The sequence below is a fragment of the Staurois parvus genome, unplaced genomic scaffold, assembly GCF_062004578.1.
Source record: "Staurois parvus isolate SC_StPar_1 unplaced genomic scaffold, SC_StPar_1.0 ptg001146l, whole genome shotgun sequence".
In the NCBI taxonomy this organism is placed as follows: Eukaryota; Metazoa; Chordata; class Amphibia; order Anura; family Ranidae; genus Staurois; species Staurois parvus.
In genome coordinates this window covers 2287887-2306726 of record NW_028318942.1, presented here as the reverse complement: position 1 = coordinate 2306726, position 18840 = coordinate 2287887, and the positions used below count along the sequence as shown (strand labels likewise).

Genomic DNA, 18840 nt, shown 5'->3' with positions numbered 1-18840 from the left:
TTTTACACAATTTGCCTATAGCAAAGAATTACTTTGCTATAAGCAAGCATTTACCTGAATGAAATCGATTCATTCAGCTTTTTTTTTTTTTTTTTTATTGTGCTTAGCTGTGATTTGGTCACAGCTAATCACATGACATGTGCATGTGATTAGCTGTGATCATTCACAGCTAGGCACTAGTATACAATGGATGGCATCATGAATGAAGCCATCCATTGTATACAACTGTCATGTGACCTGCTGTGATTGGTCACAGCAGGTCACATGGTACCAGCAATGGGAGTCGGTACTCGGATCTGTCATCGGCCGTGTCCGAGGTGCACGGCCGATGACAGATCGCACTGCTGCGCCGCTCTGCACTAGCGCAAACGGCGCATGTGCGGGAGCACGCCAAATGGCGTGCACCCGGAATGCAGATACACATCTGAAGCCGCCAAACGGCCATTGGCCGGGCGGCTAATGGTTAATTTAATTAACACCAAAGCAGCTGAAACTGATGAACAACCCCCTCTGCTACTTAACTGACCAGATCAATATCCCAGGAGTTTCATTGACTTGATGCTATACTCTGATTAAAAAGTGTTCCTTTCATTTTTTGAGCAGTGTAGTTCTGTTCTATATCTCCCTCGTTTTTATAGTTTTTTTATTTTTGTGCCCTGAAGTTTGGATATGTTATCCATAACCTTCTTCAAAAACATGTAATTATATATCAACTGTGAAAAATCAATTCTACTGTATACAAAATACAACTAGATATTAGCTTAGTAGTAAGACATAATAACATGAAAAGTCACAAAGATATTACAAATGATGTAAAAAATAATGTAAAAAAAAAAAAGTAGATGCAGAACCTTACTTTCATACTGACCATGTCACCACATGATTACTTACCTGTAATAGCTATTACCTAGAGTAAACCTGTGAATTGTCCATTCATGCCAAAAGCAACTGGATGATTTCATTGAAGAACTATTACTTCATATCATCATATATATATATATATATATATATATATATATATATATACATATATACACACATACACACACACATACAGTTCATTGAAAAAGTAGTCATACCCCTTGAAATTGTCCACATTTTGTCATGTTATAGCCAAAAACATAAATTTATTTTATTGGGATTTTATGTGATAGACCAACACAAAGTGGCACATAATTGTGAAGTGGAAGGAAAATGATAACATATTATAACATAACATGACAGAATCTGGAAAATTTCAAGGGGGAGAAATACTTTTTCAAGGCACTGTATATAACACTGATATCTGTACACTGATATGTGTACACTGACTGCTATTCCCTATATATATATATACACACACACACACACTATACTATTCCATATATATATATAAAAAACACTGATGTCTGTACACTGCATGCTATTTCCTATATAGAACACTGATATCTGAACACTGAGTGGCACTCAGTGCACAGATGTCAGTTATATATATATATATATATATATAGGGAATAACACTAAGTGTACAGATATATGTGTTTAAAATATAGGGAATAGCAGTCAGTGTACAGATATCAGTGTTATATAACACTGATATCTATACACTGACTATTCCCTATATATAACACAGATATCTGTACACTGACTATTCCCTATATATAATAGTGATATCTGTACACTGACTGTTCCCTATATATAACACAGATATCGTACACTGACTATTCCCTATATATAACACAGATATCGTACACTGACTATTCCCTATATATAACACAGATATCTGTACACTGACTATTCCCTATATATAACACAGATATCGTACACTGACTATTCCCTATATATAACACAGATATCGTACACTGACTATTCCCTATATATAACACAGATATCGTACACTGACTATTCCCTATATATAATAGTGATATCTGTACACTGACTATTCCCTATATATAACACTGATATCTGTACACTGACTATTCCCTATATATAACACTGATATCTGTACACTGACTATTCCCTATATATAACACTGATATCTGTACACTGACTATTCCCTATATATAACACTGATATCTGTACACTGACTATTCCCTATATATAACACTGATATCTGTACACTGACTATTCCCTATATATAACACTGATATCTGTACACTGACTATTCCCTATATATAACACTGATATCTGTACACTGACTATTCCCTATATATAACACTGATATCTGTACACTGACTATTCCCTATATATAACACTGATATCTGTACACTGACTATTCCCTATATATAACACTGATATCTGTACACTGACTATTCCCTATATATAACACTGATATCTGTACACTGACTATTCCCTATATATAACACTGATATTTTTTTTTTTAATTTAAACTTTTATTTGATTTTCCAGTACAAAAAAACCAACAACACATTTGCAAAAATATTTCACATATAAATATTTCCATTTACTCCAATATTACCCCTGCACCCTCCCCCCATCCACCTCCTCTTTCCTAAACTGTATCTTCTCTCATGTATATCTATCTCTGATGCTGCTCTCTCTCGGATTCTCAGTTAAGGCTCTCTCCTGACTTCTAAGCTTCCCCCTCAATTCTGACCAGTCCCATATATCTTTCAGTGGTTTTACATTTTAACCGATTACACCACGTTTTCCTGATTTTTTCCATTTTATTCTCCTCCATGTGACATAGCTCCTCCATCCTATAGATATTTTCAACCCTATTTATCCATTTGTTAATTCTTGGGGCTTCAGAAACCTGCCAGAACTTAGGAATCAAACCCCGCACGAATTATGTGATAAAGTACCCTATTTTTATATAATTTTGCGGAGGGCTCAAGGTTATAAAATAAACACCGCCACGGATCTCTCTGTACAGTTACCCCACATGTTTCCTGAATGTGTTGGATTATTTCCCTCTAGTAATCCTGTATCTTCGGGCAACCCCACCAAATATGTGGCATTGTACCCCTTTCTCCACATCCTCTCCAGCACAGAGGTGAAGTCTCACTTGTTGCCTGTGAGCTACATTTGGTGTAATATATCATCTAGTTAAACATTTATAGTTCATCTCTACTGTGCTCATATTTATCACCTCATGTGTTAATTTGAAAACTTTATTCCATTGCTGTGTATTCAATTCTGTTCCAAGCTCCTTTTCCCATTTTTCCAAGAACCGCGGAGGATCAGTTCCTTCCATAGCCATAAGAATCTTATAAATCCTAGAAGTGACACATTTTGGGGTTATTTTTTCATTTAACAATTTTTCAAATAGATACATGTCCTCCGACGTCCTCAGTGGTTGTGGGAGACTTGAAACAAAATGGTTTAGTTGATAGTACTGCCACTCATCAAATGTGATAAATAAATCTTTTGTCTTCTTTAAATTTTTAAAATTGTGCAATTTCTATTAATTCAATATACAGTATCCTTCAAACGTGCATTCTTATCATTTATCCATTTCCCAAAAACATTATCCTTCCCCGGGGGGAAATACTCTGTTCCCACCAAGGGAGACAATATTGAATTATAATTCCATCCTTTTTCACTATACATTCTATCCCATATACTCAAATCTGTCCTTGTCAGTGAACTGATATTAACATCCGATGTGCAAAAATTATGTGGTATCCATACAATCTTCTCTAGCTGTGCCTTACTTAAAATCCCTTCCATATTTACCCATCCTTTCCCTTGTGAATTAAATGTCCAATCTACTATTCGTGATAAAATCACTGCTAGATAGTAATTCCTTACATTGCGTAAACCCAAACCCCCATTCCCTTTTACTCTACTCAGGACCTCGTAACTGATTCTCAATTTCTTATTTGCCCATATAAACTTAGTAGTCATCTTTTTTATTATCTCCAAAAGACCCTGGAAGGTGAACCAGGAGCATGTGGAACTTATACAGGATTTTTGGTATTATCATCATCTTTACCAGATTTTACGTCCTATACAAGAGGCTCCTCCCTTTGAAAGTCTCCTTAGCTCTTCCTTAATTTCATTTATTAGGGGGATATAGTTTGCCTGATATATACCTTTTATTGAGGGGGTTAATTTTACTCCCAGGTAACCTATTTCCTTTTCCCTCCATATAAATGGAAACTCTTTTTGTAGACTCAACTTCTCTGACAAGTTTGATAGCTCACCATACTGTTATTCTAGGTTTAACAATATAAAACAACATATCATCTGCATATGCAGCTACCTTATGTTCCACCTCACCTATCTTTTTTCCCGCTATATCTACATACTTCCTTACCCTCGCCAGAACAGATTCCAATGACAGTACAAACAACAAGGGAGAGAGGGGGTATCCTTGTCTAGTGCCGTTGTGCATTCTAAAAAACTGAGAGAAATTCGTTAACCTTAACTGCCACTGATGGGCTATTATACAATCGTTTTATCCATTTTAGCATTTTAAGCCCTATTCCTAATGCCTCTAGTGTAATAAACATGAATCCCCAATTATCCCTATCAAAAGCCTTTTCTGCATCGATTGATAGTATTGCCAGCACTTTCTCTCTCTTAGCTCTTTGTACAAGAATCAAGGATCTCAAACCATTATTCCTACCTTCTCTTCCCGGGATAAAACCCACCGGATGTAGATGTACCCATTCTGGCACCACGTTCTTCAGTCTCCTTGTCAGCACCTTAGCATATAGTTTAGTGTCTATGTTTAATAATGATATAGGCCTATAACTGGCACACTGTGAGCTATCCTTCCCTTCTTTAAGAATAATCATTATATGAGCTTGCAGTGATTCCTCCCTCATTTCCAACTCCTCCCACAGTGCGTTCATATACCTACAAATTTTAGGAACAAGAAGATCTCTAAATTTTTTAAATTTAAATTTTTTTTACCTCCCACCGTCTTCTTTAAGGCTAAGTTAATTTCCTCCAGGGTAATAGGTCTCTCAAGAGTCTCTAGTTTTTCTTGCGCTAATCTCAGCAACTCCACCTCACTTAAATATTTCTGCCTGATTCTTTTCTTTTTCCCTTTCCTTTTGATCACCACCGCTCACATCATAAAGTTCACTATAATATTTTTGAAACCTATTAGCAATATCAGAGGTAGCATGCAATATTTCTCCTTTCCCATCTCTAATTTTTTCTATAAAATTGTTGGATTTATTACTCTTTAACCTTCTCATTAAGTATTTTCCAGGTCTATTCCCCCACTAGTATCTTTCCTTTGAGACCCTATTAAATATCCTCCTCGACTCTTCATCCATAAAATCTTTTAACTCATCTCTTTTAAGTATTATCTTCTGATATACATCTGTTCCTCTCTTTTTTTTATGTAGCTGTTCCAACTTATAAAGCCTTTCAGTCACCATCTTTATTTTTTCCTCCTTGTACTGAGGAAGTCATGTAACCCGTGATGTAACGCATAGAACAGAAGCATTGTGACGTCATATCTGGTATGGACAGCATATTTGTACTCCCAATCCCATACACCTTCCCTGCAGTATTTGCTGCAATAATTTTGCCTTTATTGGTCTGCGGTCCTATTTTAAATGGGAATAGCCATTTTTGGATATTGTTTACAATAAAGTTTTTGACATATTACACTATGGGAGTCTGCATCGTCCATGTGAGGTACTGGAGGTGATAGAGGTTTGTGGCCATATCTGGAGCATGCCTGTGAGTGTTTGTCAGCACCATTGGAGATGACCTTTTGCTCTTTGATTGCTATCGAGGACCACTCTTTTGGAATCATCACTTGAGGCTCTTTATGACTCCTTGTGGTTCGCATTTTGAAGGTGAGCGTGCATGCTAGTCGGTGGAGGATATTTACGTATATATTTTTGCAGCACTGGATGTTTCAAGGTGTACATTGAAGATTTATTCTGTTTTCCTGTTTATTTTGGACTATTATTACAAATTTTTGGGACTGATCCACTTTATCACATCAAACATATCATTATAATTATTATGTTCACTTCTGTCACCAGCACAATTGATATCTGCCATTGTTTGCACCCATTCACATGTCTTTTGCATATGTTGTGTTAACACTTGGATGAGGAGCATATGTGTATTCATTTGTCATTTATATATATATATATATATATATATATATATATATATATATATAATATATTTCTATGGTTTATTGTTCATGCACTGAGTAGCGCAGCACCAATTCACTTTTTTTATAAGCTTTTTGGTTCACCAGCTGATCTTTACATACAGTAGTTACATTGTAATTTGAGGGTTAAGAAAAGATATGTGCCCATCAAATTCAACCAACATACATAAATCCACAGTTGATCCAGAGGATGTCAAGAAACCCTAATAAAGCAAACTGCTTCACAAGGGAAGAATGTCCTTCCTGGCCCCCAAGGTCAGTATTATTAGTTATAACCATTAGCAGCAATTTTTCTTGCATGTCACAGAATCTGGTCTAGATGTTGATATATTAATTAATCCCTGTCTGGCATATATGGCAGCTTCCACACACTGACACTCATCTGCATGCTACTAAATATTCAACAGTCAAATGTTAGTGGTGTTATAACAAAGTGGAAGCAACTGGAAATAATAGCAACTCAGCCATGAAGTGGTAGGCCATGTAAAATGACAGAGCGGGCGCAGCGCATGCTGAAGCGCACAGTGCGCAGAAGTCGCCAACTGAATAGCAGGCACATAATGAAAATTTATATAGATTAACAATGAATTTATGACTGAGCTTATAGACGCCAGTTATGTAATGCAACAATCTCTTTAGGAGTATGAAGTCTTAGTTTAGTACACTCTCTATAAGAATCCAAAATTAATTTTTTATATTACTCAGTTTATAAAGGCATGAAAGTAGGATGAACTGTCACTTTCAGAAACGTTATCTCACCTGGTTGAAGTAAATTCTTTCCTCTTGAATGCACTGTAGGTTATATGGAGCAGCCAGTTGTAATGGCTGGGTCAGAGTTATGCCTTAGGGCACCAGTGCATCATCCCAATTGAAGCATGTCCAAACACAACATGGATCCCATGGTCAGGGTCCATTTAACCATTGTGTCTCTTTCTAGGGTGTTCTGAAGGTCCAGGAAATACTATTTTACAAATGCATTTAGAACCTAATGTGTACTATCAAAAGGAATAATTCTCATCTGACTGTAACTAATATTTTGGATTTTTTAAATGTAATGTGAAGCTGCCTAATCTGAGTTGTGGTCACACAGTCTGTTTGGGATTTTTTTATTAGTTTGTGAGATGACAGCTTTTTAGTTTTATCTACTTGGATTTGTCTGCTTGGATGAATTAGATGAACATGCCTGTAATATCTAATGATACAGTTTTAAAAAGCTGTCTCCCTGCAAATATCTCTGGTTTTCAAAACTGAGCTATTTTACCCTGAGCTCACTCTTCTTTTTCTTCTACATGCACTATATTCCATATTTTCACAGATCTCACTGTAAAGAAACCTTTCTGTGTTTGGAGATTAAATTTCTTTTTTTCCAGACGTAAAGAGTGCCCCCTTGTCCTCTGTGGTGACCTCAGGGTGAATAGCTCTACACCGAGTTCACATAATCTTCTCTTCTCAAGACTACTCAACTTAGTTAGGTTTTTCCAGTTTGTACCAATTTAAGTATACTGTACATGTTCCATAGCTCGAAGCTGCAAATCATTGTATTGGTCACTATTACTACAATGATCCTGACTGTCTTCCACATCCAATGCAAAGTGGTTGCCGTACTGCTTAGTGAACACAGGAGATTGCTCATTAGGCATGGGTGCACTCAGAGAACACTTTGCATTTTCTGAATTAATGCGAAGCGGTCTTGATTGGATAAAGGTGAAGATTGTGACATCATCTCTATACCTCTACATGCTGTCCAATCAGAGAGTAGTTTGCGTTCATGAAGAAAATTAAAGTGTTCTCGGAATGGTGCCCATGTCAACCAAGTGACCTCCTGTGTTTAATAGTCAGCAGGGCAACCGCTCAGCATGTGACCCAGAAGCAATGATCACTGTAGCAGTGGAGACTAATACAGTGATTTTAAGCTTGCACAGGGATATACCAGGTATGGAACATGGATACGTACATTGGTCCAAGCTGGACCAATGTAACTATGCAAAAATATCCATACCTGGATGTCACGGTGTGAGCTCAGGTTCAGAGACCAGTAGCTATAGCAGCAGACCAACCAAGAGGATAGGTAAACAAGCAGGTCACCCTTGGAGATGGCGCAGGCTCACTTGAGGTGCGAGGTCTAAGCACTAACCGGTATTCACCAGAGCTGATGGTGGAGATGGATTTTACTGCGTGTTAGTACCAGGTCGCAGTTCTCAGGATCACCCCACCAGGAAGTGAGCAAGCCAGGATCCAGTAGCAGATATGGCAGGTAGGGATCTAGCAGAAGTGTAGTCGGTAAACAAGCCAACGGTCAGTAACAAGCAGTAGCAGGTTGGGATGAGGCAAAATCATAGTCACAGAACAAGCCAAAGGTTGGTAGCAAAGGTATGGATGGCAGCAGGAGAGACAAAGTGAGATACTGGCTGGAGAAGGCACAATAATCTGGCAAACAGGAAGTGCAGAGACATGGCTTAAATCAAGAAGTTCATGGGAGGAGCAAGGAGTTCAAGGTTCATCAGAAAACAAGGCACATGGCAGGATTGTCCAATAGATCAAGCAGAGTGTTGCCCAGCATCTCAGGTAGCTCAGTGAGAAGCATTACTGCCTGACACAGTAGAGGTCCCAGGTTCAAGTCCAGGTGCTGACACTGGAATTCACTTGGCCCATGAAAGGACCTGAAAGGTGTTTTCTTTACTGTTTTGGGAAACCTGTACACCCTGGCCCTCTCTCCGCTGGACTTTGAGCCAATAAAACCTGCAACATAAGATTGACAGAGTGGATGTTGTAACTGCTTTGGGGCAGCTGTATATCACATTGCCAATAGCAATTCTAGGAGGGCCTTGTAAATTCAGTGACCCTTAATGTGGTCATTGCGACATGTGGGGACATTACCTGGTATTGTCCATGCTGATTTTGAGGTCATTGGCATTTTTTTGCAGTGGTAACTCATAGCAATAAACAATGGGACTAAGGAATTTTGTGTTTTTTAACATATGAGCTGTGTGTAATACTATCTCTGAGGACTCAGAGGACATCACAAGTGAGCTTTTTTTGTCTTGCTGAAGTTTTTGTCTTTTTTTTTAGAAGAGGCTGGCAGCACTCTCTGTTTCTTTACTGGCAATCATGTTTTTCTGCTGGCCTCAGAAAGGCCAGAAAATCTAGTCAGGAAGCTACATGACCGAGAACACAGCACTCTGCTAGAAGCCATCCTATGTGCTGCCCAGGAGCGGACTGACCATTTGGAAACTCGGGCACCGCCCGAGGGCCCGGGGTCAGTAGGGGGCCCCATAACATGCCCCTGGTACCTTTTTCATAGGCTTTTTTGAGTTTGGGCAAGGACACAGGAACCCCATGATCCCCTATTGCCCGGGGGCCCCAGGAGTTGTCAGTCCGCCCCTGGTGCTGCCTGTGTTACAAACTGTTGTGCGTCGGAGACTTGTACCATTGTGGTAAGCTTTCAACCATCTCCAACCTAGAGAAATGGAAATGAACATGCACCTGGTTTTACGGGTGGTCTCATTGAGCCTGGCTGCAGAACCTTCATTGATACTGGGCTGCAGATTTAATCCAAAGCTTGGCGCAGCGTACTTTGGGTGGGTATAAGCTGCTAGGGAATGTATGTGGCAAGTGTGGCAAGATTTCAACTGCTATCAGACCTTGGTGCCAGTACAACCACTGTGAGGACTTTCTGCTTACAATGCTACATCAGTCTGCCACCCAGCATATTCAGAGTCAACTGGCCAACCAGATACTTCACAGAAGAGATATCACCTTTTGCTAGGTAAGGTAATTACATAATTTACTTTTCTCTTTACAGGTCCATTTTTGAACTACTATTAGGCAGTGCATTTCACAGAGGAAGGGGCTGAAACTAATAAATGGACTTTGCATTTTACTGCAATGTCCACTTTAAGTAATGTTGCATCTTGAGGACACTTTTGTCACTCAAAAATAATAACACAGATGGATTAATAAGGATAAACCAAAAAAATGTGATGTCGGCCTCCCTGAATATGTGTTCTCCATCCCAGTCCCACATTGATACCAATCAATATTATTACACAAAAATATAATTCTACTTAGGTTTTTATTTATAAAACATATAGAATTCCACAATACACATGCGTGAAATAAAAACTGAAAAAATGTCCCCAATAAAATTCCCAGTCTTAAAGTGACAGATAATAAACTGTATATGTGGCTTCTTCCGTATATCTGTGATCAACCACCAGTGCTCAATCCAAATCATGCATACTGTTATCCAACGCCATTCAATCCTGCGCTGACCTCCACTTATGGACCTGTCCACTTATAGGTCATATGCTCCTCCTATATGGCCTCCTTAAACCAGCTCCCGTTATGAGTGTGGCCTCATTGTTTGGTATCCTGTTGTTTCTAGGTCCGCAGTCCAGATCACCCCAAATATGGTTGGCTGGCTCTTTCAAAGTGTGGTCCCTGTCTCTGCGGCATACTCACACGAAAAAAGAGGTTCCCATATTGTATTATATTTTAAAATGGAATTTATTATATCAAAATTGATTAAAATACACAGGCATGTATTGCAGACAGCAGGGCCCCTCAACTTATGAGGAAGTCACATGAAATGACGATACGCTTGTAGGCGAAGCTGGGCATCAGAGAGCTGAGACTGGAAGTGACACTGTCTACAATACATGTCAGTGTATTTTTATCAATTGTGAGTGCAACATTGCATTTTACTACAAAGTCCACTTTCAGTGACGTTGTAACTTGCAGAAATAGGGACTCACTCAAAAATAATACCACAGACGGATCAATGCTTTAATATATTTTATTTTTAACAAGGTAAGGGAAAAATCAGATCAGACCTTCATACAGTATATAGCACAAAATAAATGGCCAACCACTCCCTCAAAATAATAAGTACGAAAGGGACACATAAAGAAATAGTTTATAAGAATTATCAGTATAGAATTAATGTAATCAAAATGAAACTAAGATGCCAAAATTAACTCCCATATTCTTGACCAAGTCAATCAAAAATACCAAACAATAGGTATCAAGTGAGAAAAGATTACTAATTGGTATTTTGGATTTTAAAAGTAATTGCAAACACTAACATTATTATTATCATACAGGATTTATATAGAGCCAACAGTTTGCTCAGCGCTGTACAATATAACGGGAGACAATACAGCAACAATACAGTTCAATACAAGAGGGTTAGGAGGGTCCTGATCCTTGACTAACACGAGCTGATGTACTGTAGATTTAATCATTATGTATAGATGTACAAATGTGTGAACTTTTATATACAGTTGCAAGAAAAAGTATGTGAACCCCTTGGGATTACGTGGAGTTTTTCATGAATTGGGCATAAAATGTGCTCTGAACGTCATCTAAGTCACAACAATAGAAGAACACAGTCTGCTGAACATAATACTACACAAACATTAGATGTTGCCATGGTTTCATTGCACATAATATGTAAACATTCACAATGCAGGGAGGAAAAAGTATGTGAGGCCCTAGCTTAATGACTTCTCCCAGAGCTAATTGGAGCCAGGAGTGAGCCAACCTTGACTCCAAACAGTGTGATGATATTGGATGTGTTGCTGACAGCTGTCCTGCCCTTAAAAAACACACACCTGTTTTGGGTTTACTGGTTTCAAGAAGCACTGTCTGATGTGAACCATGCCTCGCAGAAAAGAGCTCTCAGAAGACCTACAATCAAGAATTGTTGACTTGCATGAAGCTGGAAAGGGTTACAAAAGTATCTCCAAAAGCCTTGATGTTCATGTGTCCACGGTAAGACAGACTGTCTACAAATGGAGAAAGTTTAGCACTGTTGCTACTCTCCCTAGGTATGGTCGTCCTGTAAAAATGACTGCAAGAGCACAGCGCAGAATGCTGCATGAGGTAAAGAAGAATCCCAGAGTGTCAGCTAAAGACCTACAGAAATCTCTGGCACATGGTAACATTTTTGTTGACACATCTACAATAAGGAAAACATTAAACAAGAATGGAGTACATGGGAGGACACCACGGAAGAAGCCATTGCTGTCCAAAAAGAATATTGAAGCACGTTTGAAGTTTGCAAAAGAGCACCTGGATGTTCCACAGCACTACTGGCAAAATATATGAAACAGAGGAAACCAAGATTGAGTTGTTTGGGAAGAACACACAACACTATGTGTGGAGAAAAAAAGGCACAGCACACCAATATCAAAACCTCATCCCCACTGTGAAACATGGCGGAGGGAGCATCATGGTTTGGGGCTGCTTTGCTGCCTCAGGGCCTGGACGGATTGTTGTCATTGATGGGAAAATGAATTCCAGAGTTTATCAAGACATTTTGCATGAAAACGTACGACCATCTGTCCACCAACTGAAGCTCCGCAGAGGATGGGTGATGCAACAGGACAATGACCCAAAGCATACAAGTAATTCAACAAAACAATGGCTGCAACAGCACAGAATATGCCTTCTGGAGTGGCCCAGTCAGAGTCCTGACCTCAACCCGATTGAAATGCTGTGGCATGACCTTAAGAGAGCGATTCACACCAGACATCCCAAGAATATTGCTACACTGAAACAGTTTTGTGAAGAGGAGTGGTCCAAAATGACTCCAGATCGTTGTGCAGGTCTGATCTGCAACTACAGGAAACGTTTGGTTGAGGTTATTGCTGCCAAAGGAGGGTCAACCAGTTATTAAGTCCAAAGGTTCACATACTTTTTCCTCCCTGCACTGTGAATGTTTACATGTTATGTGCAATTAAACCATGGCAACATCTAATGTTTGTGTAGTATTATGTTCAGCAGACTGTGTTCTTCTATTGTTGTGACTTAGATGACATTCAGAGCACATTTTATGCCCAATTCATGCAAAACTCCATGTAATCCCAAGGGGTTCACATACTTTTTCTTGCAACTGTATGTGCTCCATCAAATCAATATTGGGTCCTGTAGTGATGCCAGCTTACTTCCAGAACCGGTAGATTTTCTCTTTGTGCCATCTGTTGCTCTTCTATATAACTGTAATCAAAGAGAGGTCAATGTCAGCAATTATTAAATCCATATTTAACCAATTCAATTTTACACCTTCCTGCCCAGGTCATTTTTCAGGTTTCAGCGCTCTCACACTTTGAATGACAATTGCGCGGTCATACAACATTGTGCCCAAACTAAAATTTTATCATTTTCTTCACACAACTAGAGCTTTTTTTTGGTGGTATTTAATCACCGCTGGGGTTTTTATTTTTTGCTACATTAACAAAAAAAGACCAAAAATTTGGAAAAAAAACACGTTTTTCTTTGTTTCTGTTATAAAAGTTTGCAAATAAATAATTGTTCTTCATAAATTTAGGCCGAGATGTATTCTGCTACATGTCTTTGGTGAAAATAACCCAAATTAGGATGTATTTTTTAGTTTGTAGGAAAGTTATAGAGTTCACAAACTATGGTATAGATCTGAAAATTGATCAATCCTGAAGTACTGACAGCCAATCTAATTTCTTGAGGTACAAGAATGTCAGAATAGTACAGATATCCCCCAAATGACCACTTTTTGCAAAGTAGACAGTCCGACGTACTTCATAAGAGGCATCGCAAGTTTTTTGAAGTTGTATTTTTTTTGTCATAATTTTTTTCGGAAAATTAAAAAATTTAAAAACTTAGTTTCACTATTTTTTTTTACATATTGTCACCAGTGCAGTACAGCGTCATCATATAACTGGCATGGCGGTGATCAGGGACACTGACTGGTAACAGTATGAAAAATAAATATTTATATATATTTTTTTAATTTTTTTATTACTTTTTATTAAATTTTTTTTTTTAAGATTTTCTTTTCACATTTCACTATGACCAAAGTAGTACAATGTTACCATAGTAACATTGTACTACTTTGGGGAAGTGATCAGTATTTTTTTATTTATTTTTTTTTACACAATTTGCTTATAGCAAAGAATTACTTTGCTATAAGCAAGCATTTACCTGAATGACATCGATTCATTCAGGGTTTTTTTTTTTTTTTTTTGTGCTTAGCTGTGTTTTGGCCACAGCTAATCACATGACATGTGCATGTGATTAGCTGTGACCATTCACAGCTAGACACTAGTATACAATGGATGGCATGAATGAAGCCATCCATTGTATACAACTGTCATGTGACCTGCTGTGATTGATCACAGCAGGTCACATGGCACTGGCAACGGGGCCAATACTCAGATCTGTCACCGGCCGTGTCCGAGGTACACGGCCGGTGACAGATCGCGCCGCTGCGCGGCTCTGGAGGAGCGCAATCTATGCATGTGCGGGAGGACGCCATATGGCGTCCACCCGGAACACTGATGACATTTTCCGGCCACCATTCGGCCATAGGGCGGGCGGCAAATGGTTAAATAATACCTAGAACTTTTTTTTTAACCCTTTCTCATTGATCTATAAAAAAAAAAAACAGAAATATATGTACATGGATTTATACATCCAGTATCCGTGGTACATACTCAACAAATACCTGCTCATACATTCTTTTTTGCATTTATTTAGCATAATAAAGGGTAGAATTATGAATTTATGCTCATTGTGTTACCTTTTCTTGCTCGTTGGTCTTTATTTCTACATGCTGTATTTCAATAACAGATTTCAATTGCACTAAAGGTCATATGAATATCATGTCTACTTAAAGGGGTTAGTGGGTTTTGGTCAACTGTAATTTAGTTTCTTTTATATTGTTTTTTTTTTAGTTGTATGAAATCTTTATGTTACATTTTAACATTTAATATACTACATGATGTTTCTTATTTTCTGTGTGTGTAGTGCTTGCTGGGTTGTCTAATAGAAAAGCCTAGCACCAGTTCTGTATTTGTTACTTGTAATTGAAGATCATTCAGCTGTGTGATTAACCTGAGATCCTGCTATTAAAATCTGTATTTACACCACAGCAATATTACAATTTTTACGCAATATGTTTTTTTCATTAATCTGGTTAAAAGAAATAAAAAATGTTATTTTATTATTTTGTGATCCTTCCTGACCATAATAAATAAGTAAACGTGCCGGTAACCTTATAAACAGTCAGTTGTGTTCATGTAGTCAGGTCTGACCATAGACCTGCAGCATCAGAGAGGAGCAGTGAAGCACAATGACTGTGTAGCATAGGAAAGCTGAAAGTACAACCTATATTTGTGATGAGCAAACATGGCTGCCCCTTATGTACACGTAACTATAAGCTATTAAAACATACAATATTTCTAAAATGGTAGCATATACTAATACTATTATTTACAGTAAGCTTATCATATGTAGGTATATATGTGTAAAACCCTGAAGGCAATATAACTCAAGGTAAATTTTTTTTTTTTTTTAAATGAGACTTCTATTATTTTATAACTTCCATTGCTGATATTAGGTATAAGCAGATAGAACTGAGCTACTCACTGAAGGTGTAGGAGACTTGGAAGCCCTTCGCCTGGATAGAATTGTCACTGTGGAATACGAGAACCATAGAATTGCCTTTGGAGTAAAACACAGAGCTGCAGAGATCACCACAGAATGGACCCTTTTGTTCACCATCCATGAAGAGTTTTACATAGTCGAATTTACAGAGTGTGCTCATTTCTAAATGGAAGTCACTTATGGTCAGAGCAATCTGGAAAAAGAAGAAAGAAAGAAAATTATGACTAATACGACAGTGATGTGCTCATACAATAAACAAAAACGTCATTTTACATGGCATAAAAGGGAGTGAGTATATTGTTGCTTATAACTCCTTGACCATAAAATTGCCTTGTAATAGGTTTATACATTTTTGACCTTTAACTGTTCCTGCAATGCCGTTACTCCAGTCAATTTCCGAGTAGTTAAAATCCCCCAATATTATCACTGTCCCAGCTCTTGCAGCCCTTTTGATCTGTGCAAGGAGCTGAGTGTTCACCTCCTCATTAACACCAGGAGGCCTATTACAAACTCCAATGCAGGGGCGGACTGACCATTTGGAAACTCGGGCACTGCCCGAGGGCCCGGGGTCAGTTGGGGGCCCCATGAGATGCCCCGGGTACCTTTTTCATGGGCTTTTTTGAGTTTGGGCAAGGACACAGGGGCCCCTTGATCCCCTATTGCCCGGGGGCCCCATGAGTTGTCAGTCCACCCCTGGTTACAGTTTAACTGAAATATTATTTGATATTAAGGATGATACTACACATATAAGGCAGGGCTTAGGAATCTTGTTGGAAAGATGAAGTCCTGTTTCTATCCTGCGGTGTAGTGGTCACCAATCTACAACTACCAGACAAGGAATAAAACATCCAGAGCTGGAAGATCTTCTGTTCTCCTCCTACATTACTGGCTGCTTTCCTTGTCATTCATCTCTCTACAATAGACTCAAGAAACTGATCAGCACCCTCCCTTCCTCTCCCCCGTGGTCCTGTTACTCTCAATCAGGATGGCAGGAATTAGCCCAGGGCTGCAAAGTCATGTAAACCTTGATAAACATCTTACAAAGCTCATGCCACCAATTTTCAACCAGTTTCACAAAATACCACCAACATTGCCTGTCATCACTGGGAAATGATCCAGGAAGTCTTGATGGTAGATAGTTTTGGAGCAATCTACTTTAGATTTGTCAACAGCTATGTAGTGTAAAGCTCTAAACCACGGGTGTCAAACTTTCGGCCCTCCAGCTGTTGCCAAACTACAAGTCCCATGAGGCATTGCATTATTGACAGTTACAAACATGACTCCCAAAAGCAGAGGCATGATGGGAATAGTAGTTTCACAACAGCTGGAGGGCCGCCAGTTTGACACCCCTGCTCTAAACAATATATTCGGTTTCTATTCATTCAGGTAGACCCTGGTGAATGCTGGTGAATTTAAAGGGGGTTGTACATTCAGATCTGTAGGATCGGCGGGTCAGGTGAGTATGAGCTTATGAGCTTAGTCCTCATCCCTAGAAAAAAATAAGCAGCTGATCCATGCAGTGGGGGCACAGCCCCATATATATATATAAAATAGCTGGAGTTCTGCTTTAAGGTATCTTGTTTTACCTTATATCCAACAGGAGCTGTGATGGTGTAGTTACAGTTCATGTTGTAATTGTATTTCCCTGGGTAGCCCGGAGATGTAAAGCTGCCTTGAGAGTTAAAGAAGGTTCCTCCACACTGAACTGTGAGAATATAGATACAGTCAATACAGTAAGGAGATTGTTAATAGTATATGAGATCATTTTATATTTATGTATATTAACTGTATATACATAGTTCATCCTCCCTTTCAGAGTTGCAGGTTAGTCTTACGATAGAGCTACTCAGGCACCAAATTCTACATCGGGGCATGACGTTTAGAGAATCACATGTTCTGCCTTACCCAAAAGTGTTTCAAAAAGCACCAGTGAGAAAATAGGAGTGTGGTGATGGTAAGTAATGGTAGTGGCGGTGAGTGGGCTGCCTAACTGGGGTTCACTTCAGAGCCCCATTCCAGGCTGCTGTTAAATGTATCCATCTTGCTCTCCCCAACTGCACTGCTTGAGTTAAATGCTTCTTTAGTCTAGAAAGTGATAAATAAGTTGAAAAGCTTACCTTGTTTCTCCCTCCCACAGGCTTCCTCCAAGCAGTCAAGCCTTGTACATTAACATGCTGAGAGCTCGTCCACATACCAGGACATTGGACAGCACAGATTAGCACTGGCTGCCAGGGTATATTTTTGAAATTATTCCAATCTGCCCTAAGTAAAACATGCACAGTGCTGGGGAAAGGGATTCTGGTCCCTGCACCCTTCCTTGGAGAATTTTGAATGACATTGTCAACCACATAGAAGTCCATGGGGATTTGCAAGCAGAGAGTAGGGATATACAGCAAGAGTGATGTATTTTTACAGCATGTGATCCAAAATAAGCCATAGAGGTTGACCGACATACACACTGAACAATCTACCAACAACTTTATAGAGCGAGGGCTTGACTGACTGGTTCATTCTGATTGCATATACTAAGAGATTTTATGGATTAACTCAAAAGTTGCAAACAGAAGTGAGAGGACATCAGACTGTTGTGTCAATGGTCCCTCCTCGGCTCTGCATCTATGATTCTTCATTGACTTTCTCTGAACACTTTTTTTTATCATTAAAATAAATCAGCATACCTGAGCTATATGTAGCTTGGAAGCCCTCTCCGGCCACAGCCCCGTCACTGAAAAACTCGACCAGCATATAGCTTGTGGAAGCGATGACTGGAGGGATGGCTTTACTGCCGCACATTTTATCCAACAACACAGGGGAGTCCTTAGAGGGACCATCATAGATCTTCATGTAGTCAGATTCACACTTAGGAGAGGACTGGATATTAAAGCTACTGAAATTTAATGAAGCCTAAAAAGTGACACAAAGAAATTGTATTATCTACAGTAAACACACAAATTACATATAGGTAAATGCAAACTGGGTTTTTATGTTGTTGCAATAAATGCAATCAGGTACTCAAATAATGCTTGCACAGTCCTTCAGAAAAAAAAAACTAGAGCATGTAGGATTCTATTTTCTGTTAAACGATATCATAGTTATAGATATTTCTAGCTAAGATGTCTCTTGAAACATGTACGTGTTTTCCATTGATTTTCCAGTTGACAGAGCTCTTCTGCTCCCTACTGATTTGTTGGTTGTAGTTTCTTCAATGAGACAAATAAGCTTAAACAAGACACATTTGGGGAAATAAATTTTTAACAGGAGTCTTTATTTTAGTGCTATATTGAATAATATCAAATAAACCTTTGATGGATATTGCAATACTG

General features: G+C 38.7%; 1 protein-coding gene across 1 annotated transcript in view; it reads right to left on the bottom strand.

Annotated features, from left to right (window-relative positions):
* The window catches only part of LOC149439236 (embryonic protein UVS.2-like), a 61387-nt gene that overhangs the window by 19276 nt on the left and 23271 nt on the right, over positions 1-18840 (bottom strand). The window contains exons 10-12 of the mRNA XM_089659318.1: positions 18196-18421; positions 17104-17222; positions 15500-15710 (exon numbers count right to left, since the gene is read on the bottom strand). Coding sequence (XP_089515444.1) covers positions 15500-15710; positions 17104-17222; positions 18196-18421 — 556 coding nt within the window. The remainder of the gene's footprint in view (positions 1-15499; positions 15711-17103; positions 17223-18195; positions 18422-18840) is intronic.